This window comes from Apus apus, chromosome 10, assembly GCF_020740795.1.
Source record: "Apus apus isolate bApuApu2 chromosome 10, bApuApu2.pri.cur, whole genome shotgun sequence".
Lineage (NCBI taxonomy): Eukaryota > Metazoa > Chordata > Aves > Apodiformes > Apodidae > Apus > Apus apus.
In genome coordinates this window covers 2,205,186-2,226,939 of record NC_067291.1, presented here as the reverse complement: position 1 = coordinate 2,226,939, position 21,754 = coordinate 2,205,186, and the positions used below count along the sequence as shown (strand labels likewise).

The 21,754-nt window shown below is 55.8% G+C and overlaps 1 protein-coding gene and 1 pseudogene across 4 annotated transcripts; both read left to right on the top strand.

Moving 5' to 3' along the window:
* Positions 1–50: 50 nt before the first annotated feature.
* Positions 51–2,124, top strand: LOC127388664 (actin, cytoplasmic type 5-like; annotated as a pseudogene). Its single transcript, XR_007890423.1, has 2 exons — positions 51–77; positions 751–2,124. The product of XR_007890423.1 is annotated as an actin, cytoplasmic type 5-like (transcript).
* Positions 2,125–2,761: 637 nt separating this feature from the next.
* Positions 2,762–10,126, top strand: UBL7 (ubiquitin like 7). Of its 3 annotated transcripts, none has more exons than XM_051628414.1 (11): positions 2,762–2,782; positions 3,225–3,421; positions 3,804–3,923; positions 4,985–5,067; positions 5,169–5,253; positions 5,870–5,927; positions 6,564–6,697; positions 7,854–7,903; positions 8,728–8,895; positions 9,071–9,193; positions 9,542–10,126. In XM_051628414.1, the coding sequence occupies exons 2-11, from the start codon at positions 3,238–3,240 to the stop codon at positions 9,677–9,679; spliced, it is 1,143 nt and encodes a 380-aa protein (XP_051484374.1). In that variant the 5' UTR covers positions 2,762–2,782; positions 3,225–3,237; the 3' UTR covers positions 9,680–10,126. The 3 variants fall into 3 exon arrangements, with proteins under 3 accessions (XP_051484374.1, XP_051484373.1, XP_051484375.1); XM_051628413.1 differs by lacking the exon at positions 2,762–2,782 and adding an exon at positions 2,867–3,036; XM_051628415.1 differs by lacking the exon at positions 2,762–2,782 and having other exon boundaries at positions 3,044–3,421; positions 9,542–9,710; positions 9,834–10,126.
* The last annotated feature ends 11,628 nt before the right edge of the window (positions 10,127–21,754 follow it).

Sequence of the window (21,754 nt, the reverse complement as noted above, 5' to 3'; positions counted from 1 at the left end):
GGATAAAAGGGGGCGCGTTCGGCGGGAGGGCGGGCAGTGGGTGGCGGGACGGGGTGGAAGGAGGGGGCTGTGCGGAGGTGAGGGGGCCCCGGGGGTTGTGGGGGGGCCCCGGGGCCGCTGGAGGGAGGGGGAGCGGTGCGGGGGGTGGGGAGTGCGCGTTGTTCCCGCAGGGCTGTGGGGAAGGGGGGTCTTGGGGGGGTGTCTGGTGAAGGTGGGGGAGACGTGGTGGGGTCTGGGGTGATGGGGGGGTCTGGGGTGATGTGGGGGGGGGCTTGATGGGGTCTGGGGTGATGTGGGGGGGGCTTGATGGGGTCTGTGAGGGTGGAGGAGGGTGGTGGGGTCTGGGGTGATGGGGGGGGACGTGGTGGGGTCTGTGGGGGTGAAGGAGGGTGGTGGGGTCTGTGGTGAAGGGATCTGTGTGACCGTGGGTGCTGTCTGGGTGTGAGGGAGGCAGGTCTGTGGTGGGGAATTCCCTGAGAGGACAAGCTCTGCACTTGTCTTCTCAGGGGCTGAAACTGTGTTTTGTAGGGAGTAAACAGGAGTTGGGTTTCTCTGGTGTCCCCTCCCTCCTTGTCCCTGTGGGGCTTCTGAGGCTCCTCAGTGTCCTTCCCTGCAGTTGTTGGGCCTCTCTGCTGTCCCAGTCCCTCCCTGTCTGTAGCACATGGAGCAAGTGCCAGGGCTCCTTGATGCTCCTGCCCTCCTCCCTCTGTGGAGGGGCTCCGTGACACCCCATGTCCCTGCTCCCCCTAGGCCCTCTCAGCATGTTGGATGAGGAGATTGCTGCCCTGGTGGTGGACAATGGCTCTGGCATATGCAAGGCAGGCTTTGCAGGGGATGATGCCCCCCGGGCCGTGCTCCCCTCCATGGTGGGGCAGCCCCGGCACCAGGGTGTCATGGTGGGCATGGGGCAGAAGGACAGCTACGTGGGGGATGAGGCTCAGAGCAAGAGGGGCATCCTCACCCTGAAGTACCCCATCGAGCACGGCATCGTCACCAACTGGGACGACATGGAGAAGATCTGGCACCACACCTTCTACAACGAGCTGCGTGTTGCCCTGGAGGAGCACCCTGTCCTGCTCACCGAGGGCCCCCCTGAATCCCAAAGCCAACAGGGAGAAGATGACCCAGATCATGTTTGAGCCCTTCAACACCCCCGCCACGTACGTGGCCATCCAGGCTGTCCTGTCCCTCTACACCTCTGGGAGAACCACTGGGATTGTCATGGACTTGGGGGATGGTGTCACCCACACCGTGCCCATCTATGAAGGTTATGCCCTCCCTCATGCCTGGACCTGGCCGGGAGGGACCTGACTGACTACCTCACCAAGATCCTGACAGAAAGAGGCTACAGCTTCACCACCACAGCCGAGAGGGAGATCGTGAGGGACATCAAGGAGAAGCTCTGCTATGTGGCTCTGGACTTCGAGCAGGAGATGGCCACAGCTGCCTCCTCCTCCTCCCTGGAGAAGAGCTACCAGCTGCCCAACAGCCAGGTCATCACCATTGGCAACAAACATTTCAGGTGCCCTGAGGCTGTTTTCCAACCCTCCTTCCTGGGCATGGAATCCTGTGGCATCCACGAGACCACCTTCAGCTCCATCATGAAGTGTGACTTGGACATCAGGAGGGACCTGTACGCCAACACCGTCCTCTCGGGGGGCACCACCACGTACCCCGGCATCGCTGACAGGATGCAGAAGGAGATCACCTCCCTGGCCCCCTGCACCATGAAGATCAAGATCATCTCCCCTCAGGAGCGTAAATATTCCGTCTGGATTGGTGGCTCCATCCTGGCCTCCCTCTCCACCTTCCAGCAGATGTGGATCAGCAAGCAGGAATACGATGAGTCTGGCCCTTCCATCGTCCATCGCAAGTGCTTCTAGAGGGGCTGCTCCTTCCCCCTGGGCCACACTTGGTCCTTCTTTTGTCTCTTCACCCGCTTGTTGATGTTCTGAGGAGTGTTTTTTACGCTGTGGTTCCAGCCTCCTGCTCCTCCCAGCTCCCTGGGAGCTCACGTTCTGTGTCACACTAAGGTGAGACTCGTCACCTCCAGGTTTGTCACCACTGGGGCGTTTGTAGCAAGGCTAATAAACTTGTCGGGCTGAGAATCCACTAGAAAAAAAACACCTTATTTTGCTTTCTTTCAGGGTGGGCTCTGAATTTAATCCCAACACTTGGGGGTAAATACACTACAAATCCAGTCGGGGCACCTTGTAAAGCCACGTCGAGCTGTGCACACCATTTTAAGAGCTGTTAGGGAGAAAAAAAACCAAAACTAAACTTGCCTGGGATGCAGCTCTAGCAGCCTTTCTGTACTTTCATGGTAAGCTGCCTTTTTTTAGAAAGCAAACAGCTCTTCTTGTCAGAAAAAGCTGCAGGGGAGCAGCGGCCTGTCCTGTTTTGGGAGAGGCTGAGGAGATCAGGCAGTGCTGAGGCTCGCTCGTCGAGGCGGGGGGGACACAGCTGGACCCTCCTTCTCCAGAAGGGGGTCTACAGGAGCTCATTTTGGCAGGGAGAAGGCCGGCAGGCCGGTTAATCACGGTTAATGAGGCAGCGCGAGGAGACCCGCCGCGCCCGCCGCCCGCCGCCCTCTGGGGCGCGCCCCGCCGCGCAGCCGCTTTTCAACGCTCGGCCGGGCTCCGATTGGCTGGCTGCCCTCCGTCACGGCGCGCTCAGCCAATCGGCGGCTTCCCCGCTTCCAGAGGCCGCTCTGCCTCGGAGGACTCTGTTTCCCAGAGCGCATCGCGCAGCCGGGACCGCACTTCCGCTTCCGGCGCGGCGGGTATGGCGGAGCGGGGGGAACCGGGGCCAGCGGGGCCGGGAGCGGGGCTGGGAGCGGGGCTGGCGGGGCCCGGGGCGGGGCTGGGGCTCCTCGCTTAGGTACCGGGGGTGTCTCACGCCGCCCTGTGCCGGGAAAGGGGGGTGTGAGTGGCGGGAGGCGGGTCGGCGGGCGCCGGGCCTTGCTCTTGGCTTCTCGCCCTCCTCGCCCGGTTGTTCCCGCCTCCCCTGTGGCTTCGGCTGCAGCTCCAGGCTGAGGTAGGGACCCAAACATGCCGGGCTGGGCGCTGGGCGGGTCCCCTGGCGCTGTCCTGTCCGCTTCCCGGCGGCGGGTGTTGTCAGGGTGCCTGTCCCGTCGGGGCAGCCTCTGGCTCGGGTTTGTTTTCCTCCTTGCTCAGCGCTCCGGGGGGCCTGAGCTTGCCCTTCTGACGGCTGGCTCTGCTCAGGGAGGAGGCTGGGATGTCCCTGCCGGAGTGGCACATCGCGGTGAAGCTGGCGGATCAGCCCCTGGCTCCCAAATCCATCCTCCGTTTGCCGGAGGCCGAGCTGGGGGAATGCCCGCTGGGGGGCTGCAGCATCTCCTACCTCAAGCAGCTCATCACGGGCAAGCTGCAGGAGTCTGTCCCCGACCCTGAGCTCATCGGTAGGTGTCTCTGTGTGTGTGTCCTGTCAAAGTCCTGCCACCTGGGGCCACCCTTTTCCTCTTCTGGCTGCTTGGGGAGTCTTGGCACAAGCAGGGACCACGGCCCGGGGGCTCAGGGGTGGCTCCAGAGCCTGGGTGACTCTGCAGCAGCCTTTGTGCCGTGTTTGCTCGGGAGTGGTGGCCTTGTTCTCACACCAACGCCTCCATCTGGGGTCTCTTAGGAGAACTGAGAGAGGCTGGTCCTTCCAAATGAGGTGGCCAGGGTCACTTTCTGGGAGTCTCCCAGCCCAGCAAGCCCCAGGCAGCCAATCCTCAGCCTGGAGAGATCCCAGAGCCTTTCCCAGGGGGGCTGTAGATGTTCATCTTGAGATCTTTCTCCTAGATCTGATCTACTGTGGCCGTAAGCTGAGGGATGAGCAGACCCTGGAGTTTTATGGCATCCAGTCTGGCTCCACTGTCCACGTCCTGCGCAGGTCCTGGCCTGAGCCTGACCAGAAGCCAGGTGAGGAGCAGACAGGCTGGGCTTCCATCTCTTGTGCCTGAGGAACAGCTTCCCTTGGGATTGGTTCCTGGGAGCCTGATGGGGAGGTTTGGAGGAGGAATTGATCCATCTGTTTATTTGGAAGCTCTCTACCTCCAACACAGCAAAGGGGTGTTGTGTTTCCCTGCTGGTGGAATGAGTTAGGTCATGTGGAGGGTGATTATCTTTCCCTTAATTGGCTGTGACCTGTTTTAGGGTGTTGCCAGAGACTTGGGAACAAAATACCTGGTTGCTGAGCAGGTTGTGTGTTCCCAGTCTGTCTGACTGGAGTAAGATGGGTTAGGGGAGTAATACAGCTCCTCTTGCAGACATAGGAGCATAGTTCTGGAGCCCCCAACACAGGAAGGACAGGGAGCTCCTGGAGAGAGGCCAGAGGAGGCCACAGAGATGATGGGAGGGCTGGAGCAGCTCTGCTCTGGAGCCAGGCTGGGAGAGCTGGGGTGTTCAGCCTGGAGAAGAGAAGGCTCCAGGGAGACCTGAGAGCACCTTCCAGTGCCTGAAGGGGCTCCAGGAAAGCTGGGGAGGGACTTGGGACAAGGGCAGGGAGGGAGAGGACAAGGGGGAAGGGATGAAAACTGGACGAGGGAGATTGAGGTGAGACATGAGGAGGGAATTCTGGAGGGTGAGGGTGGTGAGAGCCTGGCCCAGGTTGCCCAGGGAAGCTGTGGCTGCCCCATCCCTGGCAGTGTTGAAGGGCAGGTTGGATGGGGCTTGGAGCAACCTGGGCTGGTGGGAGGTGTCCCTGCCCATGCAGGGGGGTTGGAGCTGGATGATCCTGAAGGTCCCTTCCACCCAGACCATCCCATGGTCCCATGTTTCTTGCCCACATGGAGGCTGCTGGTGCCGTGACTCGTTACCCTGCAGTCCCAGTACCGAGTCCACATCCTCCCCTCTGGAGTGGTCAAATCCAGGTGAATTCAAGAACCTCCCCCTGCAACTGCAGTGTGGAAATCCCTGTGGAATGTGCTAGGGAAGCAGCCAGAGGGAGAAGTGTGTTTTCTCATGGTTTTTCCCTCCCCCAGAGCCTGTGGATAAGGTGGCAGCAGTGCGGGAGTTCCGGGTGCTCCACACCGCCCTGCACAGCAGCCCTGCCTACAGAGATGCAGTGAGTGGGGCTTCTTGTCCTCCTGGGGGGGGGGTGTCCTGTTGTCTGTCCCTGCTCAGAAGAGGGTCCTCAGTGTGACACTGCTCTGATTTCCCTGCCAGGTCTTCAAAATGCTGGGGAACAAGGAGTCTCTGGATCAGATCATCGTCGCTACTCCCGGCCTCAGCAGTGACCCTGTTGCTTTGGGTGAGGCTGGGTGTGGTCCTGAGGATCTGAGAAGAGCCAAATAAGGATGAGCAGCATTGAATTCCTGCTATGGGGAAGGGAGAGTTCTCCTGTGTGGGGGAAAAAAAATGCCATTTTCAGTTCCTTTGTGGAACACAGGTGTCAGAGCTGTGCTCTGCTGGGCTTGGATGCTGGCTCCAAAAGGATTAGGGAGATGGAGCCCAAAGGAAAGCAGTGAGGAGAGGGGCTTTTTCCCTGCTGGAATGTGTTCCAAAAATGTTCCTTGCATCTAGCATGCTTGTTCTGGCCCAGAAATTCACTAGTCTTTTTGGCACATTGCTCTGAGACATGTGGTGGGGATGAGCTGGATGCCAGGTTTGATCCTGCCCTGGAGGTGGAGCTGCCTGTGGGATCTGCTGGGAAGGTCCCAGCCCTTGGGTGTGTGGCTGGGATGGAGAGTCCCACCAGGAAGATGCAAAACCCTTTGTAGAGAACAGCAATAAAGTATTTATGATGTCTGGTAATGACTCAGTTCCTGAACAGCAATTAATTCTTTTGGTTTTTCCTTATGGTTCTTCTTTGTCTGGCTCCTGTTTCACACATCCTGTCTCTTGTTGCATTTCTTGGTCCCTCCCAGGTGTCCTGCAGGACAAGGATCTCTTTTCAGTGTTTGCAGACCCCAACATGCTGGACACGTAAGTTCCTGGGATGCTTTTGTCACACAGGGCACTTCTCTCTGCCTAGGAGGGAGGGTTCTGCTCCTGCCAGTGCAGACACACCAGCCAGAGGGTCAGGACAGGACTCCTTTCCTCTCAGGGTGGGGAGACCCTGGCCCAGGTTGCCCAGGGAAGCTGTGGCTGCCCCATCCCTGGCAGTGTTGAAGGGCAGGTTGGATGGGGCTTGGAGCAACCTGGGCTGGTGGGAGGTGTCCCTGCCCATGCAGGGGGTTGGATCTAGATGATCCTGGAGGTCCCTTCCAAGCTATTCCATGATTCCTCAGCAGCAGGAAGGAAGGACCTGATCCCTTGGTGCACATCTGCCTCCACTGGGGGATGAAACCAGAGGCCAGTGGGAGATGGGGCCGTGGTCACCTCCAGACCATCAGTCCTGATCTGATGGCTCCCAGGGGAGAGTTGCTCCCAGGAGGGGGAATGTGGGATCACAGAGGAAACTTGGCTTCTCCAGCTGCTTGGAGTGAGGTGGGGAGGCAGGGGCTGAGGAGGGCTTGGTGCCACCTGCCAGGGTGGCTCTGCCCTGGGTTCCTTGCCAGCATTAAGCTGTTGATTTCTTAGTTTCCCCGGGTGATTTGTTTTCCCCCTCTTGCTCTCCAGGCTGATTCCAGCTCATCCTGCTCTGGTGAATGCCATTGTCCTTGTCCTGCACTCTGTGGCTGGCAGCACCCCCCTCCCAGCCCCTGAGACCTCCTCCCGAGCCATGGCCTCTGGATCCTACAGGGACATGCCAGGTATGATCAGCCCCATGGATCAGTGGGGAAGCTGCTGGGCTGCAGGGTCTGCAGGCATCTCTGTGCTCTGCTGACACAGTCATCTCCAGGCTTGAAGGAAGCCCTGGCACCTGGGGAGGAAGAATGGCAGCTTAGGGGTGGGAGCTGCTGGAAAGCAGCTCTGAGGAGAAGGATCTGGGAGTCCTGGTAGGCAGTGAATGATCCATGAGCCAGGAATGTGGCCAAGAGGGCCAATGGCATCCTGGGGTGCATAAGGAAGAGTGTGGCCAGGAGGTCCAGAGAGGTCATCCAGCCTTTCTGCTCTGGTGAGGCCACATCTGGAGAACTGGGACCAGTCCTGGGCTCCCCAGTTCAGGAGAGACAGGGAACTGCTGGAGAGAGACCAGGGGAGGGGAAAAAAGATGACTGAGGGGTTGGAGCATCTCCCTGATGAGGAAAGGCTGAGAGAGCTGGGGCTGTTCAGCCTGGAGAAGAGGAGGATGAGGGGAGACCTTATCAGTGCCTGCAAGTATCTCAGGGTGGGTGCAGGAGGCTGGAGCCAGACTCTGCTCAGCAGTGCCCAGGGACAGGACGAGGGGCAACGGGCACAGGCTGGAACATGGGAAGTGCCACTGGAACATGAGGAGAAACTTCTTGCCTGTGAGGGTGACAGAGCCCTGGGCCAGGCTGCCCAGGGGGGTGTGGAGTCTGGAGTCCCCTTCTCTGGTGATATTCCAAACCCCCCTGGATGCAGCCCTGTGGGATGTGCTCTGGGGATCCTGCTCTAGCAGGGGGGTTGGACAGGATGGTCTCCAGAGGTCCCTTCCAACCCTGACAGCTCTGTGCCTCTGTGAAAAGAGGTTTGGGTTCCTCAGCTGGAAACACAGAGGGGTTTGTGTTGTGTGACACTGATCTGGGGCACTTTGGCCTCAGGGCCTCTCCCAGCCAAATCTGTGCCATGACTTGTGCTGTGGCCTCTTCTGTGCCAACGATGGGCCTGGCCTGTCTCCCCACTCACCTGCTGCACCTGAACTGGTTGGTGCTGTGGCCTCTGCCCTGAGGGTGAACCTGGCTGCTTGGCCAAGGGTTCCACAGGGATCTATCTCATCTGGTGCCTGATTCCTGCCAGCACCCAGGTCTCTGCACCTGCTGATTTTCCTCTCTCTGTCTCTTGCAGGTGGCTTTCTCTTTGAAGGTCTGTCTGATGATGAAGATGACTTCCACCAGGTGAGCAGCCAGCTCTTTGGGACTTGAAATATGGGTTTCACTTGTGGCCCTTAAAGCCTCCAAAGGTTTTCCTTCTCTAATCAAGCTGCTCTGGCTCCTGGGGGTATTGTGGAGACAAACATCCCTGGTGGGGTGCTGGGGTGAAATGACAGAAGAATGCAGAAGGTGTTGATCTTTGCCCTTGTAGGGAGGCTTTCTTCTCCAAAGGACCAAGTGTTTTGTAGGAGATAATGGCAAATTTGTGCCAAAAGAGCCTGTCAATAGCTGCTTGTTTTGCTACAGGTTAATAACACTTGGTTTGGAAGCTGGTGGATGATAGATTAACAGGTTTACTGCCAGTTTCATTGAATCACAGAATCCCAGGCTGGTTTGGGTTGGAAGGGATCTCAAAGATCATCTAGATCCAACTCCCCTGCATGGGCAGGGACACCTCCCACCAGCCCAGGTTGCTCCAAGCCCCATCCAACCTGCCCTTCAACACTGCCAGGGATGGGGCAGCCACAGCTTCCCTGGGCAACCTGGGCCAGGCTCTCACCACCCTCACACTCCAGAATTCCCTCCTCATGTCTCACCTCAATCTCCCTCTTCCAGTTTTCATCCCTTCCCCCTTGTCCTCTCCCTCCCTGCCCTTGTCCCAAGCCCCTCCCCAGCTGAGTATGTGGAAGAAAAACATCCCATTCCCTGCGTTTTTAGTTCTGCACTTGAGTTTCAAGTATTGGGGCTCAGGTATTTCAGGGCTCCCTGGGGATGAGCACAGGAGCCAGGTTTTCCTGGGACACCAGACACCAGCCTGTGAGGTGGCTGTTTCTCCTCCCTCCATGCAGAGCAGCAGATCTACACCATCCAGCAGCACCTCTGGGTCCCGCCCGGCCTCCCTCGGCTACGCGGGGGCTGCTGGACCCCGGCCCATCACCCAGAGTGAACTGGCCACAGCACTGGCCCTGGCCAGCACCCCAGAGAGCAGCTCCCACACGCCCACCCCTGGCACCCAGGTAAGCTGGGGGAGATGCTCCTGAGCTGGCAAAGCAGCTCTTGACTGAGCATGAGCCCTGCTCGGGGCTGGGAGCTCCCGCTGGTTTATTGAAGTCTGCTCCGTGTGGACGTGTGGGGGTGCTGGCTCCTGTTCCTCTGGTTCTCCTGATCCATAGTCCACTTGTTTCCTCCTAGGGTCACTCCTCTGGGACCTCCCCAATGTCATCCAGTGTCCAGTCAGGAACACCCATCACCAATGACCTCTTCAGCCAGGCCCTGCAGCACGCCCTGCAAGCCTCGGGGCAGCCCAGCCTGCAGGTCGGTGCCACAGCCTCTTCCTCCTGGGGCTTGTGCCAGCTCCATGTCATCCCGTGGGGTGCTGTGGGGTGGAGGTGGTGCCTCCAGCTGCCTCCTGTGGCAGGATGTTAAGCTGCAAGGGGCATCACTAGGGAAGTGCTGGCATGATAGGCTGATGGAAAAGCACTGGGTGGAAGCAGGAGGGTGGGTCTGGGGAGTCTGCAGCAAGGCTTTGAGCTTTCAAGATCTGTGCACTTGGCAGTGCAGTGGTGGGCTGGAGAGGTGGGAGAGGGGGCTGTGGGTGAGGCTGTTCTGTTTCTGCTTGGGCTCTCACACCTACTCTTGGCTTCTCCTGTTTGCTCTCTGCAGAGCCAGTGGCAGCCCCAGCTTCAGCAGCTGCGGGACATGGGCATACACGATGATGAGCTGAGTCTCCGGGCCCTGCAGGCCACTGGAGGGGACATTCAGGCTGCCCTGGAGCTCATCTTTGCTGGTGGGGCTCCCTAGCTCTTTTTTTGGGGCAGGAGAGGCTGGACTGGTGAGTTGCACTGAGGTGGCTGTGACATTCCTTGGCTTGGGACTTGGCCCTGAAACACTTCTGTGCCCTGAGGTTCCTCCCTCCAGCCTGGAGTGGCTGGGATGGCTGCTCCTTTCCCTGCAGGTGGGCACTGTGCTCCTGTTGGAAAGCACTGACCATGCTGAGGGCAGCTCCTCCAGCTCCACGTGCTTTTCTCCAGCCTCTTCCTTCTGGCCACCAGAGATGAGACCTCAGAACTTTGCCCAGCATGGAGAAAGTGGTGGCTCTGTATGTTGGAGAGATGTAGCACCTATGGTTCTGCAGCCTTAGACCTGTCAGCATGTTCTCCTGCTTCTTGTTCTGTTCCTGCCTCAGTCTACCTTGTTTTGCTGTCGTGGTCCCTGTGTCTTTGGCTGCATTAAATGGACTGTGTTCCACTTGCCTGGTTTGGGTTGTGATCTGTCCCAGGGTTGTGTTCCAGATCTCCAAGGCCGTGTGTTTGGTTGGATGAAGGGCACTGGAGGCAAGTTCTTTCCCTGCTGCAGGCCTGCTGGTGTCTCAGCAGAGGGCACTCCTCTTCCAGGGCACTGCTGTGGCTGGGGGAGAGCAGGGCTTGGGCTGTAACTGCCCTGGGTCGTCCCAGTGCAAAAGAACTAGAGAACTTCTCCAAGAAGGTGCTGCAGAGAAGCATCACATCTCTTTCTTGGCAGGAACCAATCTGTTGTATTGGGTCAGGCTGGTAGAGCCCAAGCTGACAAGGGTGCAGGAGTTCATGGCCACCACAGGGTGACAGCAAAAAGGGTTGAGGCAGTGGCCAGGGAGTGTGAGGTGCTGCCAAATGACATGGGAGAAATGCCTGCTCCCTGCCCAGGCCAGCCTGGCTGCAGCCAGTGTTTCCCAAGAGTGTTTCCTGATCCTGGGTGCCACCTTTGAGGTGCCCAGGACCTAAGCTGTAAAGATAAAGGCATTTGCCTGTACTTGCAGTCCATGGGAACTGAGAGAAGCCAGAACCCAGCTGGGCTTCACTCCCATTGTACCACTGGGATTAACCAGGCATGAAGATGGGAGCTGCTCTGCCTGAAAATGCCACCGTGTGTTACTAGGGAAGCTAAAAGCAGCAAATCCTTCCCCTGTGCTCCCTCCTCATTGCTGCCTGGGTACTTAGATGGCTGGTTGCTGATAGCTGAGATCTATCACCCAGCAAATGCTGGGTTGTTCTCCCCAAGGGTAGACTGATAGGCTTTAATCCTCTCCAGAAGATTAGGTCTCTCAGGAGCAGGGGAGGGACCTGTTTTTATTTCTCAGGGTGGAGGAGATAAGATGTGATGGTCATAACCAGCTTTCCTGCCTTGATCCACCCTTCCGGGTTGCTGCTCTCATGACCTGCTGTGGGAAGCCAGCCCAGATGATGGTTGTCACTTTTCTGTCTGTGGAAACTGATTAATTTGTTCCCATCTCTGCTTCCTTCCTTCCTTCCTTCCTTCCTTCCCTGCTTTGCCTCCCCCCCTTCCCCGCCGTGGGGACCAGCCCTGCTGTCACCCTTAATCCTCCCGGGCTAACCAAGGATTAGCTGGATCACAGATGCTGCTGCCCAAAGCTAGGAAGCATCTGCAGGGACTTGCTTTGGGACCAGAGCCACTTGCTTGACTGCACCACTTCAATTCTCAGCTTGGGGTGTCCCCCAAATGGTAGTTTTTTCAGTCCAGACCTTGCTCTTATGATTGGATCCCTCGGTACGCAGGAGTTGATTCTGTAATAACAACCGTTTCTCCTTCTCCCTGCATCTCCAGGTCATTAAGATGCTGCCTGGATGCTCTCTATAGAAAGAACTCTTTTTCCAGTACCTTCCACAAATGGCTTTTCTTGGCTTGGAGCCCCACGTCAGACACATTCCCTGAACTGGCTGTAGCAGAGGAGAACTTGGCACCCACGTTCCCGACACGGCTGCTGCGTGCGCTTCGCTTCCCTCGCCTGCCTAGAATAGATGTGCTCAGCAACCAGGCAGATTTAGAGCTGCAGGGATGGGAAGAGACTCTGCCTGGCACCTGCAGGGCTGGTGGTGGAGGAGGAGGAGGAAGGGAAACTTTGCTGCAGGAGATCTTCAGGAGAGGGAAAGCATGAAGCGCTTCAGAAGGGACCCTGCAGGGTGAGCGCTGCCTTCCTGCCTGCTCTGAGAACCTCTTGGCTCCCTGCTGTGGGGTGAGAGCCTTGCTGGCAGCCTGCAGGGAAAGCCTGGCCAGTGCAGCCCCTGCCATGGGGGAGAAACTGCCTGAGGGGAGGCACAGAGTCCTTTGGAGCAGCACTTTGCCCTGGGGGGAGGCACAGAGTCCTTTGGAGCAGCACTTTGCCTGGGGTTAGCAGCTTAAATGTGGCTTCTGGGGATGCAGCCTGAGGTATCTTCTCTAGGCCAGTTGTCCTGCCTTGTACAGTCATTGGAGGAGTCTGTGTCCTGAGAGGCACTGCACAAAAGGGTCGTGTTTCTGGGAGATGCTGCTATTGTTGCTGGCTGAGAAAGCAGCTGAGTCGAGGCACTGACTTGCCCGTGGCTGAACACAACAGTGCAGCTTGTTGGGAGCCAACTGGGATGCTCTTATCTCCTGCCTACCTGTTCCTTGTGGTCTGTTCTTGATGCCACTGCCCCGACACCTTCCCCCCTTCCTCCTGCACCAGCTTCACTCACTGCTTCCCAGTTTGGAGCAGAGGTGCAGCCATTCTTACTGGGCCTTGGCTTGTCTGCATCCTGCCCAGCCTCCAACACTGTTTGCCAGCCAAACCTCTGTGGCCTGACCTCTTCCCAGGCACTGCTGCAGATGGAGGGGGGGGTGCTTGGCTGACCCCTTGGAAGAGGTGGAGGCCAGGCCATGGTTCCCCAACGTAAGCTCTTTCAGTAGGGACTTTCTGGTTCTGACATCAAAGAGAAGTGTTGTGCTTCATTTCCTTCTCTGCTGGCAGCGAAGCTGCCAAGGGAGGCAGGACCAGCAGCTGGCTGTGCTCCTCAGTTTTCAGTAATCTTTATTTCTTCTGGTGCTTGACCATCAATGCTGGCACCTCGTGGACACCTGCAGGGTTGGTAGTTTGCCTGGGATCTAGACTCTTCACCCTGTGTGCCCCTTCTCTTCTACGTGGGCCACTTTGGCTTTTTTTCCCCCCACTGTTTCTGCCTGGGTTTGTTTAGCCTGAGGCAGTCTGGAGCTGCCTGTCTCCCTGAGGAGCAACGTGGTGATGTGGGAGGGTAATTTTCCAGCAAAAAGGGAACATGGAGGTGGAGGAGAATCCCCCAGGCCTCATGTCCATGATGACTCCTGCAGTGCCCCAGCCTGTGGGACTCCTCACCTCCATCCTCCTCCGTTTCCACGAGGCCGGAGCCTCCCCGTGTGCGAACACAACCAACAGGTTCCATCCCAGGAGCAGATGCTGATGTTGGGAGGTATGAATTGTCTCTCTGCAGACACAGTCTCTCTGGTGTGGGCGTCCTTGGGTGGTTTGTTGAAGCAGATCATAAACAGCCCAAGTTTTGAGCTCCTCAGCCTTGATTTCTGGCTCCAAATGGAGCGATTTATCTCTCCGTTTATCTCTCCAAGTGGAGAGATTTCTCTTCCACATGCCCCCAGTATCCCAAACTCTTCCTTGCTCCTCCAGCCAAGCAGAGGCTCTTCAGTGTCCCCTCGCCTGCAGAACCCTGGCACAGGACCCAATTCTCCAGCAGAGCCACCTTAAACCAGTGTCACCCCCAAAGAAATGTGCAGGAACCAGCAGACTCACCACTGCAGTGCTCACCTGGGGGGGGGTCTGCTGGGCTGGGGGGGGGGACATCATTGTCTTCTCCCCACCAATGTGGGGCTACACATCTTGCCCTCCCAGCTCCTCTATGGCACAAGGATTCCAAAGGCTGGTGAAGGTGACATTCTCCAGTGCTGCTGTGGTGCAGGATCCAGCAGCTTAACATCTTCCTCGAGATATTCCAGGGCAGGAGCAGGTTTGGGCAGCACATCTGGAGACATTCCATATCATGCCAGCAGGGAACTTGTCTGGCAGAGCCATTGCCCAGTTCTTGCTTTTTTTCTTTTGCAAAGGTCTCTTCTCCCAGCTTTTGGGGAAGACCTGAAGTGTCAGGAAACACTTGGATAACTTTTTAGTTGCTCTGAAGTTAGGTCTGTGCTGAAGAGTCTCACTGAGGGGGCAAAAGGAAAGAGGGGACAGTGGGGCCTGGTGGGATTTCCTTGGCAAGAATGAAATGTTGGTCTTTCTCAGGTCAACTTTTGAGGGAGGAGGGAAGAGTTTTCCTGATGCTGGGACAACTGGTGAGGAATAAGGTGAGAGCCAAAGGTGACAGAGCACAGTCCTGTGGGACTCAGTCCCTTTCCTAGCCCCAAGCCACATTTTTCCTTAGAAGTGAGGAAAGGGGAGCTCTATAGTCCTTAAAACATCCTTTTAAGGAGCTGTTGCTTGGCCCAGCTGAGTGTCCCTGTGATGCAACTGGAGAGCAGCACCATAAACTACTGGTTTAAGGCAACTGGTATGGTTTCAAGGCAACTGACTGGGTTTGAACTTGGTGAAAGCAAGAACTGTAGTGCAAATGTCCCACCATGAGGATATTTCTACTCCCTGCTGTTTGCTTCTAGGTTGGTAGTATTTTCATCCTTGAAAAATCACAGTGCTGATGAATAATCCTTTTGTCTATAGTGGTGCATGTGGCTTCTCTTCCTGCCTTATAAGGATGCTGGAGTTTAGGAATATCATAAGCAAAAGGAAAGTTCAGAGGGAAGATAAACATCCCTCTTGACTTTGAAGTTGAGACAATGGCTTTGACCATGGAGCTTCCTGGCTCTTCTCCTCTCGAGCTGAGCTTGGAAACTTGGAAAAAAAACTACCCCAAAACCCCCCCAGTACTCTTTAAGGTGAGACCAGGGATTTTTTGGGGAGCATTTCTGACCACATAGTCTCTCTGGCTGGTTTCTGGGTGTCCCAGGCTGCCAGCACGTGGGGTGGTTGGCCCAGAGTCACTGAGACCTTAATTTTTTTCCCCCCTGTCAGTGAGATAAACACCTTGTTGGTTTCAAAGCACGATCCAAGTGTTCAGCAGGGTGCATTAGTTTAGATTTTGAGTTTGAGGGAGAAGCTGGAGAGCTGGGGAGTTCCATCCTGGGGCTGATAAAAACATCAGATGGGTTAGTTAGGATCAGAGCCAGAGGCCTCTTGTCTTCCTGCAGTGGATGCTGCAGCAAAACTTGAGAACAGGGTGTGTGGAGAAAGATCTGCCTCTAATGGATTTTCCAGCATCCAGTTGTCTGAGGTTTAGGGATTTTAGAACTAGTTAATGGAGTGTTAACTATTAACAGACTCCACAGCTGTAGCCTCCTTGGCACCCCACAGCAAGGAGTCCTGTGGGTTGGCCACAGCTTCCAACTCCATGACCCACAGGAGTGTTCAGGAAGGAGGAGATGAGGTGGCACTGGGCTGTCACACTCTTAACGAGGTGGCAGTGGTCCCAGCAGAGCTCTGAGGTTGAATTTTGGGGTGCCTGGGATTGTTGTGGCTAGGGAAGCAGCAGCAGGTTGTCAGGATACCTAGGGAAGTTGGGCAGTCAGGAAGAAAATTGTCCCTTAATCTTGCTAAAGCAGAGGAGGTTGCTAATGCCAGCAGAGCTCTGTAATCCCCCAGCAGTGCTCAGCAGGCTGCCCTGGTGTCCTGCAGAGCAGGCTCCAAACTGTTTACCTCGGTGTTAATGGGGTTGTTGGAGTGTTTGTGTTTCCCTGGCCCTGTTCCAGGGAAGTGGGGAGAGCAGGAAGCCTGAACAAGAAAGGAGGGCAGATGGGAGGTAGGAAGAAAAGGCAGCTCTTCCCTGCCCAGGCCGGTGTCCCTTTCAAGAGTTTTGACAGGTCACAGAGAAAAAGAAGTCCAATGTGTCCAGCACATGGTGAGATCCTGAGCTGTTCCCACTCTCCTGCTGGAAGGGATGGCAGGTTTCCCACATCCGATGGAAAGAGAAACCAGTGCATCTGTGGGGCTGAGCCTTGGGGTCACCAGGCAGGCTCTGAATTAGGGCCAAGGACAGTGCTGAGCTGCAGCCACTCACCTTCTGCATCAGCTGGCCCAGGGTTGGCTTGCAGAGACCAAAAATGGGGAGGAGGAGGAGGAGATGGATCACTTCTTGGATGTCCTTCCTGGCGAGACAGCACTGCTGGGAGCACTTGAACACGACAAGGTCAGCTCAATATCTTGAAATTAGTTTGCTCCCCTGAGCAGCCTCCACCCAATCTTGTGTCTGGCCAGTTTGGAAGAGGTTCTGTTGGCATTTTTCCCAGCAGCAGTTTGAAGTGGCCTCTTGGGGACCGGGTGACTTGCTTTGATTGATTCCCCAGAGGGGAAAAAAAAACAAGCCAACCACCACCATGTGGGCTGAAACTCCAAGCTGGGGGTGGGAGGGCAGGTTGCAGAGAGCAAGGCTCCCTTTTGGGTGTCATCAGGAGGACATTGTGTGTTTGATGGGGCTGAGAGAGGGGGGTTATAAGCTTGTGTAAGGGCTGGTGAGTACTGGACCTTTCTTAGGACTGGTCAGAGCAGCAGGCAGCTGTAGGGGTTGGTACTTCTGAGGAGGCTGCTCTGCCCACTGCTGAAATGCAGGCATTCCTGCAGGAGAGCATGGGATGAGGTGGTGCTGCCCTGAGATCCAGGCCCAGCTGGGAAGCAGAGGAGCACAGTAGTGAAGAAAAGAAACCCCCAAGAGTTTCAAGTAAGCAAAACAGCCTGGCCTGCTGGGCCCTGCTAGCAATGCAGATCTGCCACACTGGGCAGCATTCATGTGGCCATGCTCTCCTGGTGGGATTGCAGCAGGTCAGTCTCAAGAAAGCAACTGATTCCTGTCCCTTTTGTCTTGGCTTCCTCTTAATTGGGTAGGACTCTGCCTGACGCCCTTGGCATCCCTGTCTGAGGGGCTGTGTCACCAACAGTCATCTGGTTGATCTCCTTGCCTGCTTCCCTGACTCCTTTTTAAAGCCCTGGGGGTGGCATTTAGCACTTCTAGCCCTTGGGTGACCCTTCTTGTGCTGTGCTGTCCTTCAGCATCCTGGTAGGACTGAGAGGGGGAGGTCTAGCAACCAACCAGCCTCCCCCAGACCCAGTGCAGTGTCAGCAGCTGGTGGAGATGGAGATGAACTCGTGAGAGAACAAGACTCCTGGGGAGGCTGAGGGGCTGACAGGCAGTGCAGGGCTATGGCTTTAGGAAGGGATGGTTGAGGTTTTGGTAGCTGTCTGCAAGGAATGTGAGTTGGAGGGAGGATTTGTGTGTTGAAAGCTGAATGCAGCAGCTTGCTGATAAATGATCTGCTTGGCTTCCTTCTCACTTTGTCTTCTGGGGACTGAAAGGCCTGTTGGGCAGTGCCAAAAGAAACAGCCAGTGGAATTTCACTTTTTTTTCAAAGTCCACACTTCTAAGTCTTCTTGCTCCCAAAGGTGAAATGCAAGGGGTAAGAAAGAGAAGCTCTGGTTTTCCAAAGCTGTGTAATGTCATTTATAGGTCACTTATGTCTCTTCTCAGTGACAGGGCCATGGGCACAAGCTGGAGCATGGGAGGTTCAGCCTAAATATAAGGAAGACCTTCTTTCCTGTGAGGGTGACAGAGCCCTGGGCCAGGCTGCCCAGAGAGGCTGTGGAGTCTCCTTCTCTGGAGACATTCCAAACCCTTCTGCACAAGTTCCTGTGGGATCTGCTGTAGGTGATCCTGCTCTAGCAGGGGGTTGGACTGGACGATCTTCAGAGGTCCTTTCTGACTCTGACTGGGTTAGGAAGGCTAGTGAACCTTTCAACCAGTGAAGCTCTGGGTTTGGCATTTACTGGATTCCTCGAGGCAGTGGCAGTTGTGTGATGTATAAGCCAAAGGGCTGGTGGTGGCAATAAGATCTCTAATCAGTTCTGAGGAGCCAGGCTACTGTACGTGTGAATTTAGAGGCACATGGATGAGGGGCTTGTTGCAGGCCAAAATCAAAGACTTGCATTCATCAAAACCTCATGAGTTTGGCAAACAGAAGATTTCTACTTGTGTCCCAGCCTCCTGGCACATCAGTGCTCCCAGCAGCAGGGTCCCTGAAGGGAAGGCACTTTCAAGATCACCCAGATCCAACCCCCTGCATGGGCAGGGACACCTCCCACCAGCCCAGGTTGCTCCAAGCCCCATCCAACCTGCCCTTCAACACTGCCAGGGATGGGGCAGCCACAGCTTCCCTGGGCAACCTGGGCCAGGCTCTCCCCACCCTCACACTCCAGAATTCCCTCCTCATGTCCCACCTCAGTCTCTCCCAGTTTTAATCCATTCCCCCTTCTCCTCTCACTACACTCTCAGGTGAGAAGTTTCTCCCCATCTTTCATGTAGGCCCCAAATTCTTTGTCCTGTTCTGAAGATGACCTGGCTGGGAACAGCCAGAGCCTGAGGTACACCTGGCAGGTTTACGGAAGAGATGGCACAACAGGGAAAAAGATCTTGCCTGGCTTTTGCAGATGTCAGAATGTTTGTGGTGTTGGGGTGTTTTTCCAGGGAAGGTGGGTGTGTTCAGAGCAGTCATGCCTTGGGTCACTTTACTGACCTGTGGTTAGCAGGAGGTCATTGCTAGGTTCTTGTGCAAGATACTTCAGCATACCTGCCTTTCTCTAATGAAAAGAGAGGTTTCTCCAACAAAACAGGAGGTTTCACAATGGTTAGACTGCCTGGGTCAGAAACACTGCTCCTCCTGAGGCAAATCTGGAGCTGCCCTCTGATCCCCCTTGAAACGGAGGAGCATCATCTGGGAAAAACTGCTCTGTGGAAGTTGTGATCCTTGAGTGAAGCAGTTAGAAACTTCCCTGGGGGAGCGGGGCTGAGCAGAGGGAGTTGGTGCCTGGAATTCTGTCTCCTGTGCACACATTCCTGATCCCTGCTTGTGGACGTGGCACGTGGCCGAGCAGGGCTGGAGCAAACAAACTCCCCCCAAGTGTTTGCCTGCTTCATGCTCAGGGGGGTTGTGTCTGTGTTTAGGGCACTCTTCTGTGTTCAGCACCCTCTGCAAGCTGGTCCAGGGTTGGAGCAACGTTGAAACCAGCTTCTGCTCTCCCTTCCAAGCCAGGAGTGGGGCTGCTTCTTGGTCAGAGGAGTGCAGGGTGGCACTGTGCTGCTGTGTGTGTCTCTGTGGGCCAGTGCTGCCCCTGGGGACCTCATGGTGGGGTTGTTTTCCAAGGCATTGCACCATGTGTGTCATGCCACTCCACCACGGGAGCAAGATCTGCTGGAAATCACCTTCCCAGTGTTGTCCTGTGTAATGATCTATGTTTATGCATCTGTGGGCGTCTGTCTGGCTTGTCCCGGCTGATCAGTCACACTTCTGCCCTGAAAGAGCTTGTGGGGAGGAAAAAGAAGGCTGAGAGGAGCTGTAACTTCTAGAGGGAGCAAGTGAAAGCTCATGTTTAATAAACACCAGTCATTTGAAGAGTTAGAACCAGCATTTGGGGCAGGATGCTCATCCTTGCCTGTCCCACTGTCTTCTCCTCTGCTGCAGGCCACTCGGCTGGTGAGCTGGCACGTGGAGGGCTCACCCAGGGTTGTATTTAACTGATTCATGCTGAGCTGCTGCTGAGTCTCTTGCTCAGCAAAAAGGAAATGGTGCTACAACATCATTCTGAACCCAGGGCCACAACAGTCATGCCCATGGGGTGGCTCAGTTAGGAGATGGAGTGGCCATCATGTGTCGAAAGTCGAAGGAGCCTGGAGCCAAACCCCTCCAGACTCTTGGGGGAGTTTGAAGCTGAATTTTATACACAGGAACATTGTATTTAGCTCTAAGGAGGAAAAAAACCCTCCTGCAGAATCCCCAGCATTGCTAGTTAAGGGCAAGGAAAAGGGAAGAGCAAAGGATTTGCTGTTCTCATATGGCAGAGAAACTCTCCTCGTTCATCTCTGAGCAGAACCCTTCTGGATTTCCAGTTGGCAACTTCTTGAGTGGGAGTTGGAAGCCAGTTTCCCAGCCCACCAGCTGCATCGTGTCATCAGAGGCAAAGCAGATACTAACATATGCAGCTCTCAGTGTAGCCCAAATTTGGGGTGGATGCAAAATGCTCTGTCCTCGTATCTGTTAAGGAACCAACCCGGCTCGTGTGGCTTAGGCTGTTGGTTTACAAATGGTGTTTCTTTTTTACTCCTGACTGTGAGAGCCTTAATGAATGAGACCGTTCCCAGCAAGTCTTCTCTGAGAGGAAGAATGGGTTTTAGCACCTCTGGGAGCAACGGGGCAGGCGGAGCAATAAATCTACCCCTGGGAGGGGTGGGGAACGGGCAGTTGTTTCGGGTTGAGCAGCAAAGCCAAACGGTTCAAGGCTGGGAAGCACCACGTCCACAAATGAAAATCCCAAGATGATTTGTATGTTATCCTGTAATTACCCAAGCAGATATTTGCTTAAAGAGAGAGAGAGAGATGAAACCCCTTGTGTAGCATCAGTGGGAAATTCCTCTGGGTCCTTACAAATCCACCGTTAGCTGGCTCGTTAGGTTTGGGTGGTTTATGCTTCCTCCAAAATGCCCCCCTTTCCCCCCCCCCTCACCTTGCCACCTTCAGGAGACCTGGGTTGAGCTTCAGCCTCAACTTTGAAGAGCACAGCTGTGCCTCATCCTCCTGCCTTCCCCCTGGGGATCTCCTATTCTAGTCACGTCCCACCTCGCTTGCCTTGCATGTAATGCCCTGCTCTTCTCATTAACAAACCTCCCAGCACTTCACAAAGCCAGGCAGCCCTTCCTGGCTTCCCGGGAGGCTGGGGAAGCTTTGCCAAAGCCAAGTGACTTTCCAAAGGTGGCTTTGCAGCCCTGTTGGCAGGCACAGCCCCCTGAGCGAGGTGTGCTCAGCATCCCCTCCTCCTGCAGACCATTAGCATCACAAAAGCAAAGGCAGGACTCTAGGGAAGGGAGTCTTTCTTCCCTCCCCACCCACCCCCCAAGCTCCTGGTGGGTTTCTGAGCTCTGGGATGTCATTCCCTGGCATTGCTCACTGCACCTGCGGGTTCAACCGGTCTGGTGAGGGGCTGACAGGTCCACAGCTGAGAGTTGTCACGGCTCTGGAATTTGTCTCAAGATTTTCCTGGCTTGCAGGGATGAATGGATTTCCGGGCAGTGTTTTATTCTGTTAGGAGTGGCCCTCTGTGAGGACCTCGTTGTGGCAGCAGCAGGAGGGTGGGCACAGGGGGTGTGAAGCTGCATCCTCCTGGCGGCGAGGGTGGCTGGGGTCAGAGAGTTGGTCTCTGCACCCTTGGGCTGCTGCTTCTGGTGTGTTCTTACATGCTTTCATTCTCATTTCATTTATACCAACCTTGAATATTCCTCTGACAAGACCCGGTGGCAGGTTGGTGACAAGGCTTGGATCAGCAGCAGCTCTTCTCAGGAGCCTGATGGTGAACAGCCCAGCTCCCACTTTCTCATCACAGAATCACAGAATCCCAGGGGTTGGAAGGGACCTGGAAAGATCCCCCAGCCCAACCCCCCTGCCAGAGCAGGGGCACCCAGAGCACATCACACAGGAACGTGTCCAGGGGGGTTTGAATGTCTCCAGAGATGGAGACTCCACAGCCTCTCTGGGCAGCCTGTCCCAGGGCTCTGTCACCCTCACAGGAAAGAAGTTCTTCCTGATGTTCACATGAAACCTCCTGTGCTCCAGTTTGCACCCACTGCCCCTTGTCCTGTCACAGGTCATCACTGAACAAAGCCTGGCTCTGTCCTCCTGACACTGCCCTGAACATATTTGTAAACACTGAGTCTCCTCCAAGCTGAAGAGCCCCAGCTCCCTCAGCCTTTCCTCACCAGGGAGATGTTCCACTCCCTCCATCATCTCTGTGGCTCTGTGCTGGACTCTTTCCAGCAGTTCCCTGTCCTTCCTGAACTGAGGGGCCCAGAACTGGACACAATACTCCAGATGTGGCCTCACCAGGGCAGAACAGAGGGAGAGGAGAACCTCCCTTGACCTACTAACCACCCCCTTTCTAACCCACCCCAGGATCCATTGGCCTTCTTGGCCACAAGGGCACATTGCTGGCTCATGGTCATCCTTCTGTCCACC

Excerpts from the sequence above, each read along its gene's own strand:
- UBL7 (XM_051628414.1), top strand. The coding sequence starts at position 3,238 with ATGTCCCTGCCGGAGTGGCACATCGCGGTGAAGCTGGCGGATCAGCCC. Across the intron at positions 7,904-8,727 it reads ATGAAGATGACTTCCACCAG|AGCAGCAGATCTACACCATC; the intron begins GTGAGCAGCCAG and ends CCCTCCATGCAG. Across the intron at positions 8,896-9,070 it reads CGCCCACCCCTGGCACCCAG|GGTCACTCCTCTGGGACCTC; the intron begins GTAAGCTGGGGG and ends GTTTCCTCCTAG.